This window comes from Scyliorhinus canicula, chromosome 4 (assembly GCF_902713615.1).
Source record: "Scyliorhinus canicula chromosome 4, sScyCan1.1, whole genome shotgun sequence".
NCBI classification, from domain to species: domain Eukaryota; kingdom Metazoa; phylum Chordata; class Chondrichthyes; order Carcharhiniformes; family Scyliorhinidae; genus Scyliorhinus; species Scyliorhinus canicula.
The window spans coordinates 51,487,027-51,505,014 of record NC_052149.1 but is presented as its reverse complement, the minus strand read 5'-3'; the positions used below and the strand labels follow the sequence as shown (position 1 = coordinate 51,505,014).

Sequence of the window (17,988 nt, the reverse complement as noted above, 5' to 3'; positions counted from 1 at the left end):
TTTGTCAGACATGACCTCCCCTTGACGAAGCCGTGCTGACTCAGTCCTATTTTATCATGCACTTCCAAGTACTCCGCGATCTCATCTTTAATAATAAACTCTAAAATCTTACCAATGACTGAAGTCAGGCTAACCGGCCTATAGTCTCCTGTCTTCTGCCTCCCTCCCTTCTTAAACAGGGGTGTTACATTAGCCACTTTCCAGTCCTCTGGGACCCTTCCTGCCTCCAGTGATTCTTGAAAGATCATCACCAATGCCTCCACAATCTCCTGAGGTATCTCTTTTAGAACCCTGTGATATAGTCCATCCGGTCCAGGTGACTTAACCACCTTCAGACCTTTTCAGTTTCCCCAGAACCTTCTCCTTAGTAATGGCCACTGCACTCGCCTCTGCCCCCTGGTTCTCCTGGAGCTCTGGCGTTCCACTGGTGTCTTCCACCAAGAAGACTGATGCAAAGTAACTAGTCGATTCACCTGCCATTTCTTTGTTTCCTATTATTACTTCTCCAGCCACATTTTCCAGTGGCCCAGTGTCTATTTTTGCCTCTCTCTTACCTTTTTATATATTGAAAAAAACTCTTCCTATCTTCCTTTATATTACTAGCTAGCTTGCACTCATACTTCATCTTCTCCCCCCTTATTGTTTTTTTTAGTTGTCCTGCTCACTTTTAAAGGCTTCCCAATCCATTGGCTTTCCACTAATCCTCGCCACTTTGTATGCTTTTACTTTAGCTTTTATGCTGTCCTTGACTTCCCTTAACCAGTTTTCCATTAACCATATGTGTAGGTTTCCTTTGTCTCTGAAAGTGCATTACATTGTAAATGGGCAAATCCACAAGTGAAAATAATTTATCTTCATGAAACCTCCTATTTGAAGTCAAATATAAAATTTGGAAGGCAAATTCAAAGAGCGAATTTCACATGGCTTAGAATAGACCGAGAAATCTATTAAGGATGAAAATCTTTTTTTAAAAAAAAGTTTACACCAGTTTAATTTTTATTTCAGCTTGTGGTTATTGGAATGAAAAACCATTCTACAAACCTGCCAGTACAGCTGGCTGCTAGTGCATGTGTATTCAATTTGACAAAACAGGATTTAGCAGGTGGTATGCCTGTGCGCCTTTTGACAGAAGTGACACGCCTCTTACTGAAAGCCATGGAACACTTTCCCAATCATCAACAGGTAAAGAGTTGAAAGTGCTATACAACACTGTTGAATTAATATGCATTACTGACCTGTTTGCAAGCAGTCAACTATACTCCCCCATTAGTCTGTTGTCTGTAAAACCTTAGACACTTTGACCAGTTATTACTCAAATATTTTACTCTGGCATCTTTATTGGTGAGGCGACAAAGGACAATACAAGTGTATGATTTAACTAAATTTATTTATCAAACAGCAAAAACAGTTATTCTTCATAAATGATCCCAAACAATACTAAATGACCCCAAGATTTTTAATACTACCCGAGTTGATGAACTCAGTCGAGCTGAGTCTTGATTTCTCCAGGGCTGCTTCCTTCCATCCCAGGTCGGTTGCCCAATCTTCTTTGCTCCCTCCCTCTGCGTGGATTTTTCGCTGGGGAGGTCCTGGCTGGGCGATCTTACACACCTCTTTGTGCCTTTCCAGAAGGTTCTCTGGCCCTAAGCCAATGAGGTCACGGGGTGAGGGTCGCAACACCCAATGCCAGTCCTGGAGCTGACTGTGGTTTGATTTAATTTAAAGTGTCTGATTTTAACTGGCCTAAAATCTACGCTGCTGTCTATTTTACACCCCCCCCCCCCCCCCCCCCCCCCCCCGGGCCAATGGTACTGCTGACCATGGTGACCAAGACACCCATGCCAAGGATCTTGACTCCAGGTCACCAGTGGCCTCCGATGTCTTGCAGGCCTGTGATTTGACAAACCTTCCCAATAAGAGATAGCTTTGGTCTCTCTCTGGCGGTCAACAACATTTTGCCCAAGTGCAAACTTGTCACTGCCTGTTGATTAGGGTGTCTTCGTTCCCCTCCCTATGCTGGGTCCCTTTTGCACACTTCCAAGTCTGGCTTTTTTTTTTGCTGCTGCTGTCAGAATTTGGGTCTCTTAAACTGCTTTGTATTTAAATGAATGGGATCAGACAGGAACAACGTATAATTTATTGTGTTCTTCGACTTGGTCCTATAGTAAACCTGCTTATACATTTTTGTGAGCATTTTAAAAGTTTAATATAAAGTACATTAAATTTTTATTTTAGCTTCAGAAGAATTGTCTGTTGTCTCTGTGCAGTGACCGTATTCTTCAGGATGTCCCATTTAACAGGTAAGTAATCTCGTCAATAGCAAATTTTATTGTCGTAAATATTGGGGCTGAAATTTCTCTTAAAACATGGGAGGGTGTCTCTTGTGCACAATGAATACAAAATTAATGTAAATCACAGTCTCTGAGATTTATCCCATTGTATCAGGATTCATGTTTCTGATTCTGCAAGATCTGAAATTCTTCATAGAATCGTTACTGCACAGGGGAAAGTCATTCAGCCCGCTGTGTCTGTGCTGGCTCTCTGAAGGAGCAATTCACCTAATCCCACTCCTCTGCCTTTTGCTCATAGCCCTGCAAATTCTTTCTTTACAGATAATTATTCAATTCCCTTTTGAAAGCCTCACTTGACCGTACCTCCACAACACCCAAGGCCAGTATTTTCAGACTTTTTTCTCCGGGACCCACTTTTGCCAACTGGCTACTTTTGTGACACCCCACGTTCGCTTACCTTTAATGTGAAAGGGGGAGCCTACTTGGTCCTCGCGATCTCACTTGAATTGGTTTCAAAGGAAGAGAGGGCAGTGCACATGTCAGGTGCAGACTTCAGCCAGTTCCTTTGTGCCTTTTTCATCTTTATGAAAATGGAAAAGAAAACCTCGCACATGTAGGTGCTCGTGAAGGGTAATAGCAACAAAATGCTTATTTTACTTAGCACTGGATACTCCTAGGGGAGGCTACTCCAGAATGCTGACAACCTCATGGGCTTTTGGTGTGCTTTTAATGTGGTATCACAGGTCAGCTAGAGCAGCATAGTATTTTCATTTGTAGTCAGCTGGAGGTTAATAACTGACTCTGGGGTCAACTTCAAAAGGAAGTTTTCACCCAACACTTCTCTTTCAAAATCTAGAAATTCTCCTCATTTGCCAGCACTTCCCTGCGTATGACATACATGAGCTTTGCATCCTTATTTGCATTGGCACAATTGACAAAACTATACTTCAAGAAATCATCTTTATATTTATTTGTTCTGAGTTAAGTTTCTTCTTTGTATGCTGTTAACCAGATGCCCTGGAGCTCTGTACAGAGCTAACACTAGCACTGCTTTGTACTACCCTGGACTCTCCTGACCAGCTCTCTCTAGCAGATTTTGTTGTCCAGTAGATATGCTGCCTATTTAAGTCTCTGGTTGTTTCTTATTTTTATGAAAACAATCCATCGTCACAGTCCTCTTGCCGCAGCTGGAAAATGCAAGCAACTCTGCTCTGTGATTTGGCACCAAAAGCACGTATATGGAGGGCGCTCGATGTCAAGTGTACGCGCAGGGTGCGTGACCTGCTCTCTACTGCCGCTTCTAGCCAGAAGACTGCACACAGCTTCATTCATTTTCATGTAAAAGCCGGTAGCGGCCGTTGGGCGCTTCTCCTGTGATCGGGACTACCGTGGGAAAGCCATGACCGATTATTCCACGACCCACCTGCAGGTCGCGACCCATACTTTAAAAAAACCCTGCTCTGGGAAATGCATTCCAGATTCTAACCATTTGCTGCGTAAATTTATTTTCCTCGCTTTGTCCTTGTTTCTTTTATAGTTTACCTTCTATCTGTGTCCTCTGGTTCGCAATCATTCCTATCCATTATATCCAGACATCTCATGATATTGAATATATCTACCACATCTCATGTCCACCTTCTCTCCAAGGGGAACAGTCCTAACTTCCCCAATCTATCTATGGAACTGAAATTCATAATTCCTAGAAATGTTCTCCTGAACCTTTTCTACACCCCACAAAATGTGCCACGCATAACTGGATGCAATACTCCAGTTGAGGCCAAACCAGTGTTTTGTACAAGTTTTAACATAGCTAGCTTCTTTCAATCTATTTATAGTACAAAATATGAATTGTGTGCGAGTGTGTGTCCACGTATGTGTAAAAGACCTCTGGAATTTAAATAAATCTAATTTCACGGTGTTGCGACTCTGGGTTAAACCAGCCTGGAATTGACCGTGCACTAGCCCAGAGTGTCGCAACTCCCATTGTTTTAATAACCTATTGCTTTTCTGTTCTTCCTGCCAAAGTGGACAACCTCACATTATACTCCATTTGCCAAATTTCAGCCCACTTGCTTAACCTATTCATATCTCTCTGCTGTGTCTTGGGACCCGATTTTCGCTATCAAGGTGGGTAGCTCAATTCGGGAATCTTCCAATTCGCTGGACCCCCCTCAGTTTAAAAAGTGCTTCGATAAGTGCAATTTGCAGCTAGGCTAACTGACCTGTAATATCCTGTTTTCTGCCTTCCTCCTTTCTTGAATAGACAGCATTTACAGTTTTCCAATTTGCAGGGACTTTTTGGACGCTTATAACCAATGCATCCAATATCTCTGTTGCCACTTCTTTTAAGACTCTCTTAAATACAGGATATCAGATACGGGGACCTGTTAATCTTTCGGACCATTAATTTTCCTAGTACTTTTTCTCTAGTGATCACTATTGGTTTAAGTTCCACCTTCTCTTTTGTCCCTTGATTTTTTTGTTATTATTATTGGGATGCTTCTTTTGTCTTCTACCATAAAGACAGTTACAAAATAGTTGTTCAAAGTCTCTCCCATTTCTTTGTCTCTTATTATTAATTCTCCAGTCTTAAACTAGTCTATGGGATCAACACTGAATCTAGATACTCTTCCTTTGAGTAGTTAATGCTCTAGGGCATAATCTACCCGAATGGGAACCCAGTCCTGTAGTATATACTATTAGCTGGGTGCTTTCCGGTACTCGGAGCACTGAGAAACACCGCACTATCGAACGCGCATTCGGATATATTGGGAACCTTAGTGGGGAACTCGAGGCTGAGGCCACACTTAGTCCCATTTCTCACACTGAGGAGCTCCATTGTTGGAACTCCTCCATGAAGGATGAGATCGGGACTTGCCCAATGCGATCCCTGACGACCCCCAACCTGGGCACCTTGGTGCTGCTAGAGTGCTACCCTGCCCACAAAGCAAGAACTTGGGGCCTCCACTCCTCTGGGAGATCTCCAAGTGTGCCGTTCTGCCTTGTTCCCGTTTGTGGAGACAAGCACTGAACTGCACTCTCCCCTTGGCAACAGCAGGACCAGAAAATCATGCTGGACTGCCTCTTCAGCCGCCAAAAAACACGTAGCGGGTTGGTTGGTAAATCCCACCCTACACAAACTCAGAAATGGATGTCTTGACTTCTCAGCAGCATATACCCAAATCTATGCAGATGTAAGGGACTGGGATAAGTAAAATAAGAAAACAATGGGTTGAAGCTTGGTCTTGATCCTTTTCGTCTTGCAGAATAAACTTTTTGTAGTTATTTTGGTGGTTTTTGACTTTTTCAGGTAATTTCAAACCCAGTTTAAAAATAACCATTGGTGAAATGGAAATGGAATATTATTGACAAAATAAGAATGCACATTTAGTGGTATGTTAGTAAGTGGATCTTAGATCTAAAAAATTCTTGAGGAGAGAGGTTGTGTGTGAAAGTGAGGAAATGGAGACCAGTACAGCTCACCTCCACTGAAAACTAACTGAGGAATAATGAAGAGGGTAAGAAACTGAACATTGAGGAAGGCAGGAAGAACAGATACAAGTGAGGAACATGAAAATAATGTGTTGTGTGGTTACCAGTAAAATATGAAGTGCTCATTGTAGCTTGGCCCTCCTACAATGCATCCTTTTGTTCTTATTTATTTATTAAAACATTTAACCTAACATGTTGGGTTTTTCAGGTTTGAGGCAGCCAAATTGGTAATGCAGTGGCTTTGTAATCATGAAGATCAGAATATGCAGAGGATGGCGGTGGCTATTATCTCTATTTTAGCAGCAAAGGTATATGACTTTTTATTTTACTGCTTTACATTAATCAAGTAAGGATTGTTGATTCTGGGAATGGAATTCTCCCCCCCCCCCCCCCCCCCCCCTTTTTTTCTGCATAAACCCAGTTGAAAAGTAAAGTTCTCTTTTCTCTCCCTCGACATCTGCCTTATGTATGTCAAAAGAAAAACACTGTGGATACTGGAAATCTGAAATAAAAACAGAAAACCCTGGAAATAATCAGATCTCCAGCTTCAATGGAGAAACACAGCGTGAACAATGAAAACATTTCCTCTGTTTCTCTCTCCACTGCCAGACCTGCTGAATGTAGGTTTTAGGGGGTTTGAGATACAAAACTCTTTTCATTAAAATATCTAGGTTCTGTATCCTAACATGTAATGTGATCCTTATTTGTGCCTGATCTAACATGGTACAAATAAGTAGTATTTATGAAAAAAGAATATGTAAAATCTTCCTTAATAAATTCTAGTTCACAAAACATAGTGAAGTCTAAATGGAAGTGCCTTATCCCTCAGATCTTCGAATGCTGCCAGTACAAGCAATGTCTTTCTTCCCTCTCTGAAGTGACAATACGTCTCCAAAGAATAATACCACAAAATACCTCATTGGCTTAGGGTGAGAATCATCTGGTGTCACCCCAGCTCTGTAATTAGGCTCATGTAAACTGAAGACAAACTTATTTCCTCGTCTCCAGAGGTGCATTCCATTGTGAACAAGTGACATATCCTTGTAAGTCGCAGAACAAGTACAGTGTCACATCAACTTATCAATGATGCAACCTATTGTAAACTATTCACATCAACATATTTTAACCTTAAAGTTCCACGGTTACTAAAGCCATTAAGAGCAAATGTTAATAATACTCCCTAACATAATATCAGGAAAGAGTTTTTCCTTTAATGCGTATATATGTTTCAATCTTTATTAGTATCACAAGTAGGTTTACATTAACGCTGCAATGAAGTTACTATGAAAATCCCCTAGTCGCCACATTATAGCGGCTGTTCGAGGGAGAGTTCAGAATGTCCAATTCACCTAACAAGCACGTCTTTTGGGACTTGTGGGAGGAAACCGGAGCACCTGGAGGAAACCCACACAGACACAGGGAGAACGTGCAGACTCCGCACAGATAGTGATCCAAGCCAGGAATCGAATCTGGGACCCTGGAGCTGTGAAGCAACAGAGATGGTTAATCAATTAAACCTAACAATATATGGTTTGGTTTAAAGATGAGATGTCAACCTAAGATTTTAAGCTGCTGGACTCTTTTTGTTATTTCTTCAAAGCTGTGAAAGAAGCCCTTCATTGCACCGTGTAATTCCTTGAATCCAGACATTATAATACCTTTTAAAGTAATTAAGTCATAAAATTCATGACACCAGTTCCCTGCAAACTGCCTTAATTATAAATTGTCTCACTAGCAGAAATTCAAACTGAACTGTTTAAGAATTGGTCAAAATAAAATTCAGACCAACATAAAACTCTAAAAATTAGTAGTACGGGGCAGCACGGTGGTGCAGTGGATAGCACTACTGCCTTTGATCCCGGCTCTGGGTCACTGTGTGGAGTTTGTACATTCTCCCGTGTTTGAGTGGGTTTCGCCCCCACAACCCAAAGATGAGCAGGGTAGGTGGATTGGCCACACTAAATTGCCCCTTAAATGGAAAAAATAAATTTGGTACTGTAAAATTTATTTATTTAAAAAAATTAGTAGTACAATCAAAACAAATATTTCCAGCATTTTCTGTTTTTGTGCCTTAACTCTTCAAGCCAGGCAACATTTCTTATTGTAATAATGTGACCCCCCCCCCCCCCCGTCCTTTTTACACTTGCTTCACTAAGTGAGATTTTCAATTGGTACTGATTGTGGGTAATATTGTGCTGAAGATCTGCACCCATTTAAGAACTGTATTGATAATCTGTAGTTGAAATGTTTACTGATTTATCAGGTAGGGGAAAAGTTCAACCCCATCACTCTGTGCTAATTTTGATCTAGGATTTTAAAAGTGAAATGATAGTGTCCGAGTGTACTGTGAATGCATCACAAAACGTTCTGAACTTGTTGTCATTTTTGAATAAACCTTCTTTTACAGCTTTCCACTGAACAGACTGCGCAGCTTGGTACTGAGCTCTTCATTGTGAAGGTAACCTTTGTATTCCTTAGCCCCCACCACTATTTATTTTTTTTAAATATCTCTGATTTCCCACACAATGGGATGTAGTCTTTTTACTTGTTTGCGCTGGTAATATCACGATAAACTTTTTTTGGCAATTGGCCAAACCTTCAGAAGATCAGGGAATTTTAAATGCGAGTTACCTTCAATATCACATTTGTTTTACCACAATTCCAAATGTCTAATACTACCGCATGTTTTCCACATCCTCCCAAGTTAGTTTAAACCCTCCCCAATAGTACTAGCAAATTGCCCAAAGAAATTAGAAATGCTTCTTTTTTGGTGATGAACCCATTTTCACCTGTATTAATAAAACTACACTAGGTTATCATTCTAAAATTAATATTTTTATTGCAATGAAGAAAATAAATGATTGTGTTCAGCAGAACCTCTATCCCAATGTATCTATCACAGATTTGTTTTCGACCTTGAATAAGCATTAGGATTTACATGAGTGAACCTAATTAATTCTCTTTTTTTTTTAAACCTAAGTTTTCTCTTCATACAATATTGGTTTATTGTAAAATGATTGGATGCTAAATCAGCCTCTGCTAGAGTAGTAAAGTTTGGCCTGGGCTGCTTTACAATTACTATCAAAGCAAGGAATGATCCAGTGGCTCATTTGTCAGCACTCGTGCCTCTAGTGTCTGAAGATTGAAAGTTCAAATTTCGGTGTGCTGCACTGTCTGAGCTGCAGCAGATGAAATGTTGAATGAGGTCCCATCTATTTTCTTAGGTAGAATTAGAAGATCCCGTGCCGCTATTTTTAAAAAGCGCAGATCCTGATGTTTGGGTCAATATTTATCCCTCTATTGACATCACAAAATTATCTGGTTATCACATTGCAGCAGCAGATTTGCACAAGTAATGTAGAAAATGCTACATGCCAAGAGTGACCACACATCAAAAGTACGTTTATTGATTGTAAAGAATGCTGGGACATCCTGAGGTTGAGAAAGGCACGGTAAAAACGCACATCTCCCGTTTCACTTTATAAAAGATGCTGTTATACACTATTACATAATTTGAGATTTCCAACTGACCAGATGCACAAGTGTTACGTCTGAGTGAGACAGTTTGCAGACTTCAGCTGTTGTCCATTTGGCTAAGAGACTAGTGTTCCACTGATGGAGATTGCAGATCACTCCTCCATCTGTCTTACTTTTAAAACATTTTTAAAAATAGGGCTTTTACAGCTCCTAGACATTTACTCATTATAACTGTGTAAAACATTGTGGACAACATGCACTCTTTTTTCTATTTTATAGAAATTGCTGCATATAGTTGAGCAGAAGACAACCCTGTCATTAGTGGATACCACTTTAAAGTTTACACTTAGTGCACTTTGGAACTTGACCGATGAATCGCCGACCACCTGCAAGCACTTTATAGAAAATCAGGGCTTGGAATTATTTATGAAAGTACTGGAGGTAATATTTTTTTTAAGTAGATGATGCATCATAGTGTCTTTGTTTCTTCTTTTCTGTTTTTCACACATTGTGATTCCTTGATTTAAGAAGTTAGGCAGGTAGATTTTCCACCTCTTCCATACTGTCTTTCCCCCAACCATCCTCCATAGTGTCTCCTAGGCCTCCTTGTGGACCAGCTTTTTAAACAGATTTCTCTGTATCTCCTCAAAAGTGACATGAAGTGTCCACTTATTCTTTGGTGAAATGCCTGGCCTCGTCTCCCATTTGATGGTACAGAGATTAGAAATATGCTCTTGTAGGGAATTGCAAGCTCATCACATATCTTCTATTCCAGATTTTTGTGAAAATAAATGAGGAAAGAAGCAGTTATTGTGACTTAAATAAGTTGTCTGTTATTTTAAAAGCAATATTTATTTGTTTTTTTTAACCTAATGATTGCCTATGCGTAAGTTAGTTCAAACATTAACACATGATGCCATTAAAGATTTTAATTTTTGGTGGCCATCGTCATTTAGTTACAAATACTACTGGGCTTTTATGTGCAATAAAATTTCTTCCAGCTGCTGTCACGGAAGAAACAATTTGGCCATAGTACAGTGTCTTATTATTGGGGCGTGTGTTCACCATAGTCTCCATGCCATAATGAGCTGCTGTATTGATAAGCTATGAGCAAAGGTTCCAAGTACAGCTCTGATGTGCCTTGTTCACTCTTTCCTTCAAGCTACTTAGGATATGCAGTGAGCATGGCAAGAGGTTTCTCTTTGTGAAGCAAGAATTGTACTAGGGCTGTGTTACAGCATGTCGTTTTGAGTGCAGAGTGTTCTTATAAGCCTTCTCCTATGTAATTGTTTTACTGGCATCTATTGAGGGTTCTGAGCATGTGCGAGCTTCGGGCAGGCTTTTGCAGTCTGCAAGAAGTGTGCTGTAAGCCATAACTGTTACTAGAGCTCCTGTTTTCATTGCTTTTACTATCTTGTTATTTATTTATATAAAGAAGTTCCTTCTTTTAAACAATGCATTTTCCCACTTCCTTTGTGGTCTCAAGTTACCACAGACTGCTGTTGCTCCATGCTATTATTACAAAATGATGGCATTGGGAACAATGTGTATCCACCTTGGCTGCGGAATTATTTAATGTAGAAAATACATGAGGGATTAACATGGCTGTGCTTTTCTGCAACTTCATGCTCATTGCAGTTTAAATAAGACAAGCAACTCACTGGGGTAGGTCTTAAATATTTCACATACTTTGGGGGGGCAACACAGTGGCACAGTGGGTTAGCCCTGCTGCCTCACGGCACTGAGGTCCCAGGTTTGATTCCGGCTCTGAGTCACTGTCCATGTGGAGTTTGCACATTCTCTGTGTGTTTGCGTGGGTTTCGCCCCCACAACCCAAAGATGTGCAGGCTATTTAGCATGGATTAGCCATGCTAAATTGCGTGGGTTTCGCCCCCACAACCCAGAGATGTGCAGGCTATTTAGCATGGATTGGCCATGCTAAATTGCCCCTTAATTGGAAAAAATTAATTGGATACTCTAAATTTATAAAAAAAAGAAGAAAAAAATGTTTCACATACTTTTGAAATACAATGACTGTTATATCGGTAAATATATACAGCAAGTTCAAACTTCATTTGGAGGGTTAGTTGACCTGGGAGAACCCACTGATCTTTTAATAACTCTGGAATCCACAACATCCACCAAAGCTAATTTTAATGTATTAACTGAAGAACTGATTAGGAGCAGCTCCATCACTTCTTTCGCATTTAAATGGTTTGGTAACTGTTTCTGTGACTCCTACAAACTGGTAACTTGCACCATTTATTATCTGCTGTGCTGTGTTAGTAAAATCAAAATCTGATAACCCCAAACATAGATTAGTAACTGGGGATCTTTTTAGATTTTGGGGAATATATAGGATCGCCACTATATGTCCTGTCTGATCAGAGGCAGCAAATGTCAGTCACCATGTTGCATCACCTAAATATACATATATGTTTCTAATTCAGAATGATTTGGAGAAAAGCAAATACTAAATAGCACAGTATATGGGGAAAAAACTGTAAACTGTCCACCAGGGTGGATCTGCTCTTTTTAGAATGCAGCTATCAGATTTTCTTTTGTTTCTTGGAATAAAACTATTTCTTTGGATGCACCTAATGGGCCTTCCTTTGTTTCATGGTAAGCAGAATGCAATTTTTGTGATAAGATTTTAAATGTGGAATAGGGTCTATTCACTTAAACCCAAATTCTAACCCTTTTCCCATAACCTAATTACATTTTCTGCTCCAATTCCCTTCCTTTGCTTCCTTTGTGCTTTATCACTGTTTCTGGTGAACATCCTAAATTACCTGCTGCTTGGAAATAAAAGATTTTCCTCACGACTGCCTTTTGGTATTGTTCTCAGATTATACCTTGTAACTTCCAACTAACTGACCAGTGAAATAGATTTCTCAATTTACTTGAAACCTCAGTTTTCTAGCTTCCTCATATTTTAAAGCTCCTCGCCTCTAGTGGTATCTTATTGAACTCCTTTTGCATCTTTTCCATGGCGTTTTCTTCCTTAATGTGCTTGTATATTCCATCAGAAGTTTAACTCCTGGTCTGTAATAGTTATTCAAATTTTTTTAAAGCCAAAGATAGAATTTCCAATTTTGACACTGGAAACTGATGACTGAGCACTTCCTGAGTGCTGTAATTGACTATCCGTCTAGGATTATGTGCTAAAGTCCTGGTTTGGGGCTTGAATAGAAGAGAGTGCTGGTAATAAACCAAGCTGTTACTGTTGAAATTATCATTACAAACGCTTTTAAGACGAGAATTAAATACAGTACTAATGTGGCACACATTGCTTTGAAAAAATTGTCTTGCAAAGTTACTACTAATGAGAATTGTTACTAATGAAAATTGCATCTTTTGGTGTGGAAAGATCAGCATGGCATAAACTTGTTTGCCCTCTAAATATACAGACGCTAATGCAAATCAGTGAAGGATTTCTACAAATTTTACGATAACTTGCATAACACTTAATTACTATTAATTATTTTACATGATTATAAAACATAAGCGCTCCAAATAATGAGGGTTATGTAAATAATCAGATTTTGATTAAGTAAATTGGGTAAATCAGTGAGGTAATAATTAAGGGAAATATATTTAAGAACATCACCAAAGGGAGGAAGGTTGGAGATTTGTTCGGACATGGATTGCGCCACAGCAGTGGAGGCAAGGTCTATAATAGATTTTATAGAGAAGTGGATGGAAGGGTATGGAGAAATTACAGCAATGGTTGTCAATAACTCTGTCAGACAGATAGCATGGATGGGATTTCCTGATCAGTGCTGCAAAATTCTATATTTCTGTGAAATTTAAATCATTTTGTTCAATATTTATTTTTTAGATCAATTTATGTGCTTTCAGTACATTAATGACTTACTTTTGTATTTCTAGTCCTTCCCGGGTGAGCCATCCATCCAGCAGAAAGTTCTGGGTTTATTGGTGAGTAACCTTTGTGTGTCATGAAGATAATATTTAGAAAAAGAAATGATAAGTGTGGTACAGTATGGTACAGCTCATCAACAACAGATGCGAAGCTGCATATCGGAGTGACAAAATATTAGTTTACACTAAAGATGCTGCAGACAATTTGTTCTAGATCTTTGCTATAATTGTCATGCAGAGACCAGTATTTGCCTAGAAGATGTAGAAAGAATTGAAGCAAAAATTACCTGGAATAAGCTACTGAAGAGTGCTGGATGCAGGTTGACTGCAGCTATGTGCTTCATTCCTGCAGTCAGCTTAGTGGATGGAGATGAGGGGAAAGGAGAAAATTATTTGATGGGAAGGGTGAGAGCATGTCCGCAGCAGGGGGAAAAAAATTCTCTGTTTAAAAATGCTTAGTTTCTCATAGTTATTCAAATATTTTATTATGTTTTAGAACAACATAGCAGAAGTGAAAGACCTCCACCCTCAACTGATGAAGAAGAATTTTATTGAACATATCGGGTAATAATTATTTTGCCATCATTCATTTTAAAATTCTTCATTCTGGTGAATAATTATAGTAGATTCCACTTGTCATCCAGGCAGGTAACTGCAGGAAATTATGGGTTCCCAGTAGGAAGTATTTATTGTTCCTGCTAAGGAATGTTCAAAATAAATAGTTCTGTAATATTTTTATTCAAAGCTTTTATTTAAGGCCGAGCATGCAATGTTATTGAAGATCTTAACCTGCAACTTAACCTGCACATAGCTGGGCAAGAGGCCATTTGGCCCTTCAAGTCTGCATCGGCAGACCCACTCCCCAGTCCACCCCATAATCCCGTATTTAACCTGCACATCCCTGGACAATAAGGGGCAATTTAGAATGGTCAATCCATCTAGCCCACACATCTTTGGACTGTGGGAGGAAACCAGAGTACCCAGGGGAAACCCACACAGACAATGGAAGAATGTGCAAACTACACCAACAGCCACCCCAAGACTGGAATCGAACCCAGGTCCCTGGTGCTGTGAGGCAGCAGTGCTAATCACTATCCACTCTGTTCAGAGAGCTGTTGATACATTGAAGAGTCGAGAGACTGTCTACAATTTTCATCATATACTACCTATCATTAAAAAAAAAGCCTCCAGTGCATCACAGAAGCTTCAGGAAAATTTATATTTAAGCCATCAGTGATTAAGTGAGTGAATGAAGACTTGGGTAGAAAAGTAAGTTTTGAGGTTTTTAAAGGAGGGCAATATTTAGTGAAGGAATTCGAGAATTGAAGATTGACAGCTACAGGCACTTGTGTTACTAAAATGACAAAGGAAAGGTGCACGCAGCATGAATGTTTTTGCAGATCAGATGGACTACAGAGCTGGAAGACATTGCAGACACAAAGTGGGGAAGAAACTAGGCAAAGGAGGAGGAAAATTGTATATTTAACTATTTTGGGAGGGAGGGAAGCCATTGTAGGTCAGTGAAGTCCTAGCCTTATCAAGGATGATTCTGAGTCTTAGAAATTCAATATTATGTAAGAGGTTTACTGAAGTTAACATTATCTGCTTGAAGATATGTTTGAGGGGACCCATGGTCCAAATTCTGTTCAATAGATTCTTGAGGAGCTAAAGACTTTGTTTATGTAATGTACCATGTGTTTCTGTTTTAGTGTTTTACTACACAACAAGGAAGTGGAAGTCAGTTACTTTGCTGCAGGAATAATTGCTCACTTGATATCCCGTGGGCTAATTATCTGGACGCTGGATCTTGACCTTCGAGCTTCTCTTCTGGAGCAGCTGGTATATGGCCCATTGTATTTTGTAAAATGTATTTGCATGAGAAATTCTAATGTACAACATTGTTTTACAACTAATTAGAACTTTTTGTTGCTTTCGAGCTGATGCTAGTAATCCAGAGGAAAGACTTCCGTGGTTTAATATTTAGAATTAAATCAAATATTCTTTATTTACTGGTCTATAGTTCCACATCATTATCTTTGTGTGCTCTTGAAGGATCTGAAAGTATAAGACTTGAGTAGCAGTAGGCCATTCGGCCCTCAGGCCTACTCTGTCATTCGATAGGATCATAGCGCTGATCTGGTTGTGGTGTCAACTGCACTTAACTGTATGCTTTGCTCTCTTTCTTCCCCCACCCCCCAAACAAAATTAAAAACAGTGTGCTGGAAAAACTCAGGAACTGTGAAGAGAGAAACCGAATGGACATTTCGAGTACAATATGACTCTTGCACTTCAAGGTCCTCTATACTTCTGTCTTTCCTTTTTATAGTGTATTAATTTCCCTTCTTGACCTCCCCAAATGAATCATCTCTCACCACTCCAGATTGAATTCTATTTGCCACCTTTCTGCCCATCTGCAGGGATGTGGGGAGAGTGCGAGGGAATGGCAGTACATGAATTACTCCTGAGGAGACCCAACATGGACACAATGGGCCAAATGGCCGCCTCCTTTCATGTAATGATTCTATGATGACTCTTCAAACCCTTGATTCTATCTAACTCTGCCCTGAATAAATCGAATGACCCAGTCTCCGCTGCTCTCTGGGGAAGAGAATTCCACAACCTAATGACCCTCTCAGAGAAAAATATTCTCCTCAGCTTTGGCTTAAAAGGGAGATCTCTTACTTTAAATGGCAGCCAAAAGTGCTAGATTAAAAGTATTCGTCTTATTTGTCCTTTTTTTTGTTTAAACCTGATAACCCCTTTATTGTCAAGTGAATCTTTCTTGAACTGCTTCTAACACCGTTGTATTTATTTTATGGGGACCAATACTGTACACAGTACTCCAGATATGGCCTCACCAATCTGTCTTTGGTCCCTTCTTATTTCTATGTGTTGCCCTCGATGACGTCATCCAAAAACAGAAATGTTCAGTTTCACAAGCATGCTGATGCCGCCCATAGCCAAGAATGCCTGCTGCCATTGATGTAGGGCAGCACGGTGGTGCAGTGGGTTAGCACTGCAGCCTCACGGCGCCGAGGTACCAGGTTCGATCCTGGCTCTGGGTCATAGTCCTTGTGGAGTTTGGAAGGGGCTGATTTAGCACGCTGGGCTAAATCGCTGGCTTTTAAAGCAGACCAAGGCTGGCCAGCAGCATGGTTCAATTCCTGTACCAGCCTCCCCGTACAGGCGCCGGAATGTGGTGACTAGGGGCTTTTCACAGTAACTTCATTGAAGCCTACTCGTGACAATAAGCAATTTTCATACGAACATAAGAACTAGGAGCAGGAGTAGGCCATCTGGCCCCTCGAGCCTGCTCCGCTATTCAATAAGATCATGGCTGATCTTTTGTGGACTCAGCTCCACTTTCCGGCCCGAACACCATAACCCTTAATCCCTTTATTCTTCAAAAAACTATCTATCTTTACCTTAAAAACATGTAATGAAGGAGCCTCAACTGCTTCACTGGGCAAGGAATTCCATAGATTCACAACCCTTTGGGTGAAGAAGTTCCTCCTAAACTCAGTCCTAATTTCATTTCATTTCATTTCATTTCATTTCATGTAAAATCATCTGACTCCTTCCCCACCATGATAAGAGCATAGCCAATCTACTGCTGAAACCCTCATCTATGCCTTTTTGATTTATAGGTTACAATTTCAATGCTGTCTGGGCTAACCTCACATCTTCCACTGCCTAATTCATAAAAATTATGCTGGCATATCCTGATGTGCACCAAGTCCCATTTTTCTCCCATCGGTCCTGTGATTGCTGACCCTAAATTGGTTCCTGGTCCAGCAAGTCCTTGATTTTAAAATTCTTATCCTTATTTTCATATCACTTCAAGGCCACACCCTTCTATCTCTAGCCTCCTCCAGCCCTCCAAATCTCTGAGATTTCTGCATTCTTTCAATTCTGGCTTCCTTGAGCATCCTCCATTTTAATCACTCCAACAGTGGCTGCCATGCCTTCAACCGACCAGGCCCTTAACATTGACAGTCCCTCCCTAAGCACCTCCACATCTCTGGCTCACTTCTCCTTCTAGAGGATTCCTACATCGGCTGAGGTTATCCATGAAGGCTTGGCCTTCTCATCTAGTCTCTCACCTCCAAGGTGTGCTGACCCTTGGGTTAAATCACCACCAATCAGCTCCCAAAAAATGCAGAGAGCAGCTGTGGTCCTCTGGGACTTTGACAACTTTCATTACTCTGTCTCACTCCAGCCTCTCTCTCAACTCCAGCCTCTCTCTCTCAACTCCAGCCTCTCTCTCTCACTCCACCCCCCCTCTCTCACTCCACCCCCCCTCTCTCACTCCACCCCCCCTCTCTCACTCCACCCCCCCTCTCTCACTCCACCCCACCTCTCTCACTCCACCCCCCCTCTCTCACTCCACCCCCCTCTCTCACTCCACCCCCCTCTCTCACTCCACCCCCCTCTCTCACTCCACCCCCCCTCTCTCACTCCACCCCCCTCTCTCACTCCACCCCCCTCTCTCACTCCACCCCCCTCTCTCACTCCACCCCCCTCTCTCACTCCACCCCCCCCTCTCTCACTCCACCCCCCCCCTCTCTCACTCCACCCCCCCCCTCTCTCACTCCACCCCCCCTCTCTCACTCCACCCCCCCCCTCTCTCACTCCACCCCCCCCCCTCTCACTCCACCCCCCCCTCTCTCACTCCACCCCCCCTCTCTCACTCCACCCCCCCTCTCTCACTCCACCCCCCCCTCTCTCACTCCACCCCCCCCTCTCTCACTCCACCCCCCCCTCTCTCACTCCACCCCCCCCCCTCTCTCACTCCACCCCCCCTCTCTCACTCCACCCCCCCCCTCTCACTCCACCCCCCCCTCTC

General features: G+C 41.2%; 1 protein-coding gene across 4 annotated transcripts in view; it reads left to right on the top strand.

Moving 5' to 3' along the window:
* Positions 1–17,988, top strand: part of zyg11 (zyg-11 homolog (C. elegans)) — a 75,637-nt gene that overhangs the window by 31,185 nt on the left and 26,464 nt on the right. For all 4 annotated transcript variants that reach the window (XM_038794223.1, XM_038794222.1, XM_038794224.1 and 1 more), the window contains 8 exons: positions 1,006–1,182; positions 2,236–2,300; positions 5,992–6,091; positions 8,191–8,241; positions 9,540–9,701; positions 13,152–13,199; positions 13,639–13,706; positions 14,852–14,981. In XM_038794223.1, coding sequence (XP_038650151.1) covers positions 1,006–1,182; positions 2,236–2,300; positions 5,992–6,091; positions 8,191–8,241; positions 9,540–9,701; positions 13,152–13,199; positions 13,639–13,706; positions 14,852–14,981 — 801 coding nt within the window. The remainder of the gene's footprint in view (positions 1–1,005; positions 1,183–2,235; positions 2,301–5,991; positions 6,092–8,190; positions 8,242–9,539; positions 9,702–13,151; positions 13,200–13,638; positions 13,707–14,851; positions 14,982–17,988) is intronic.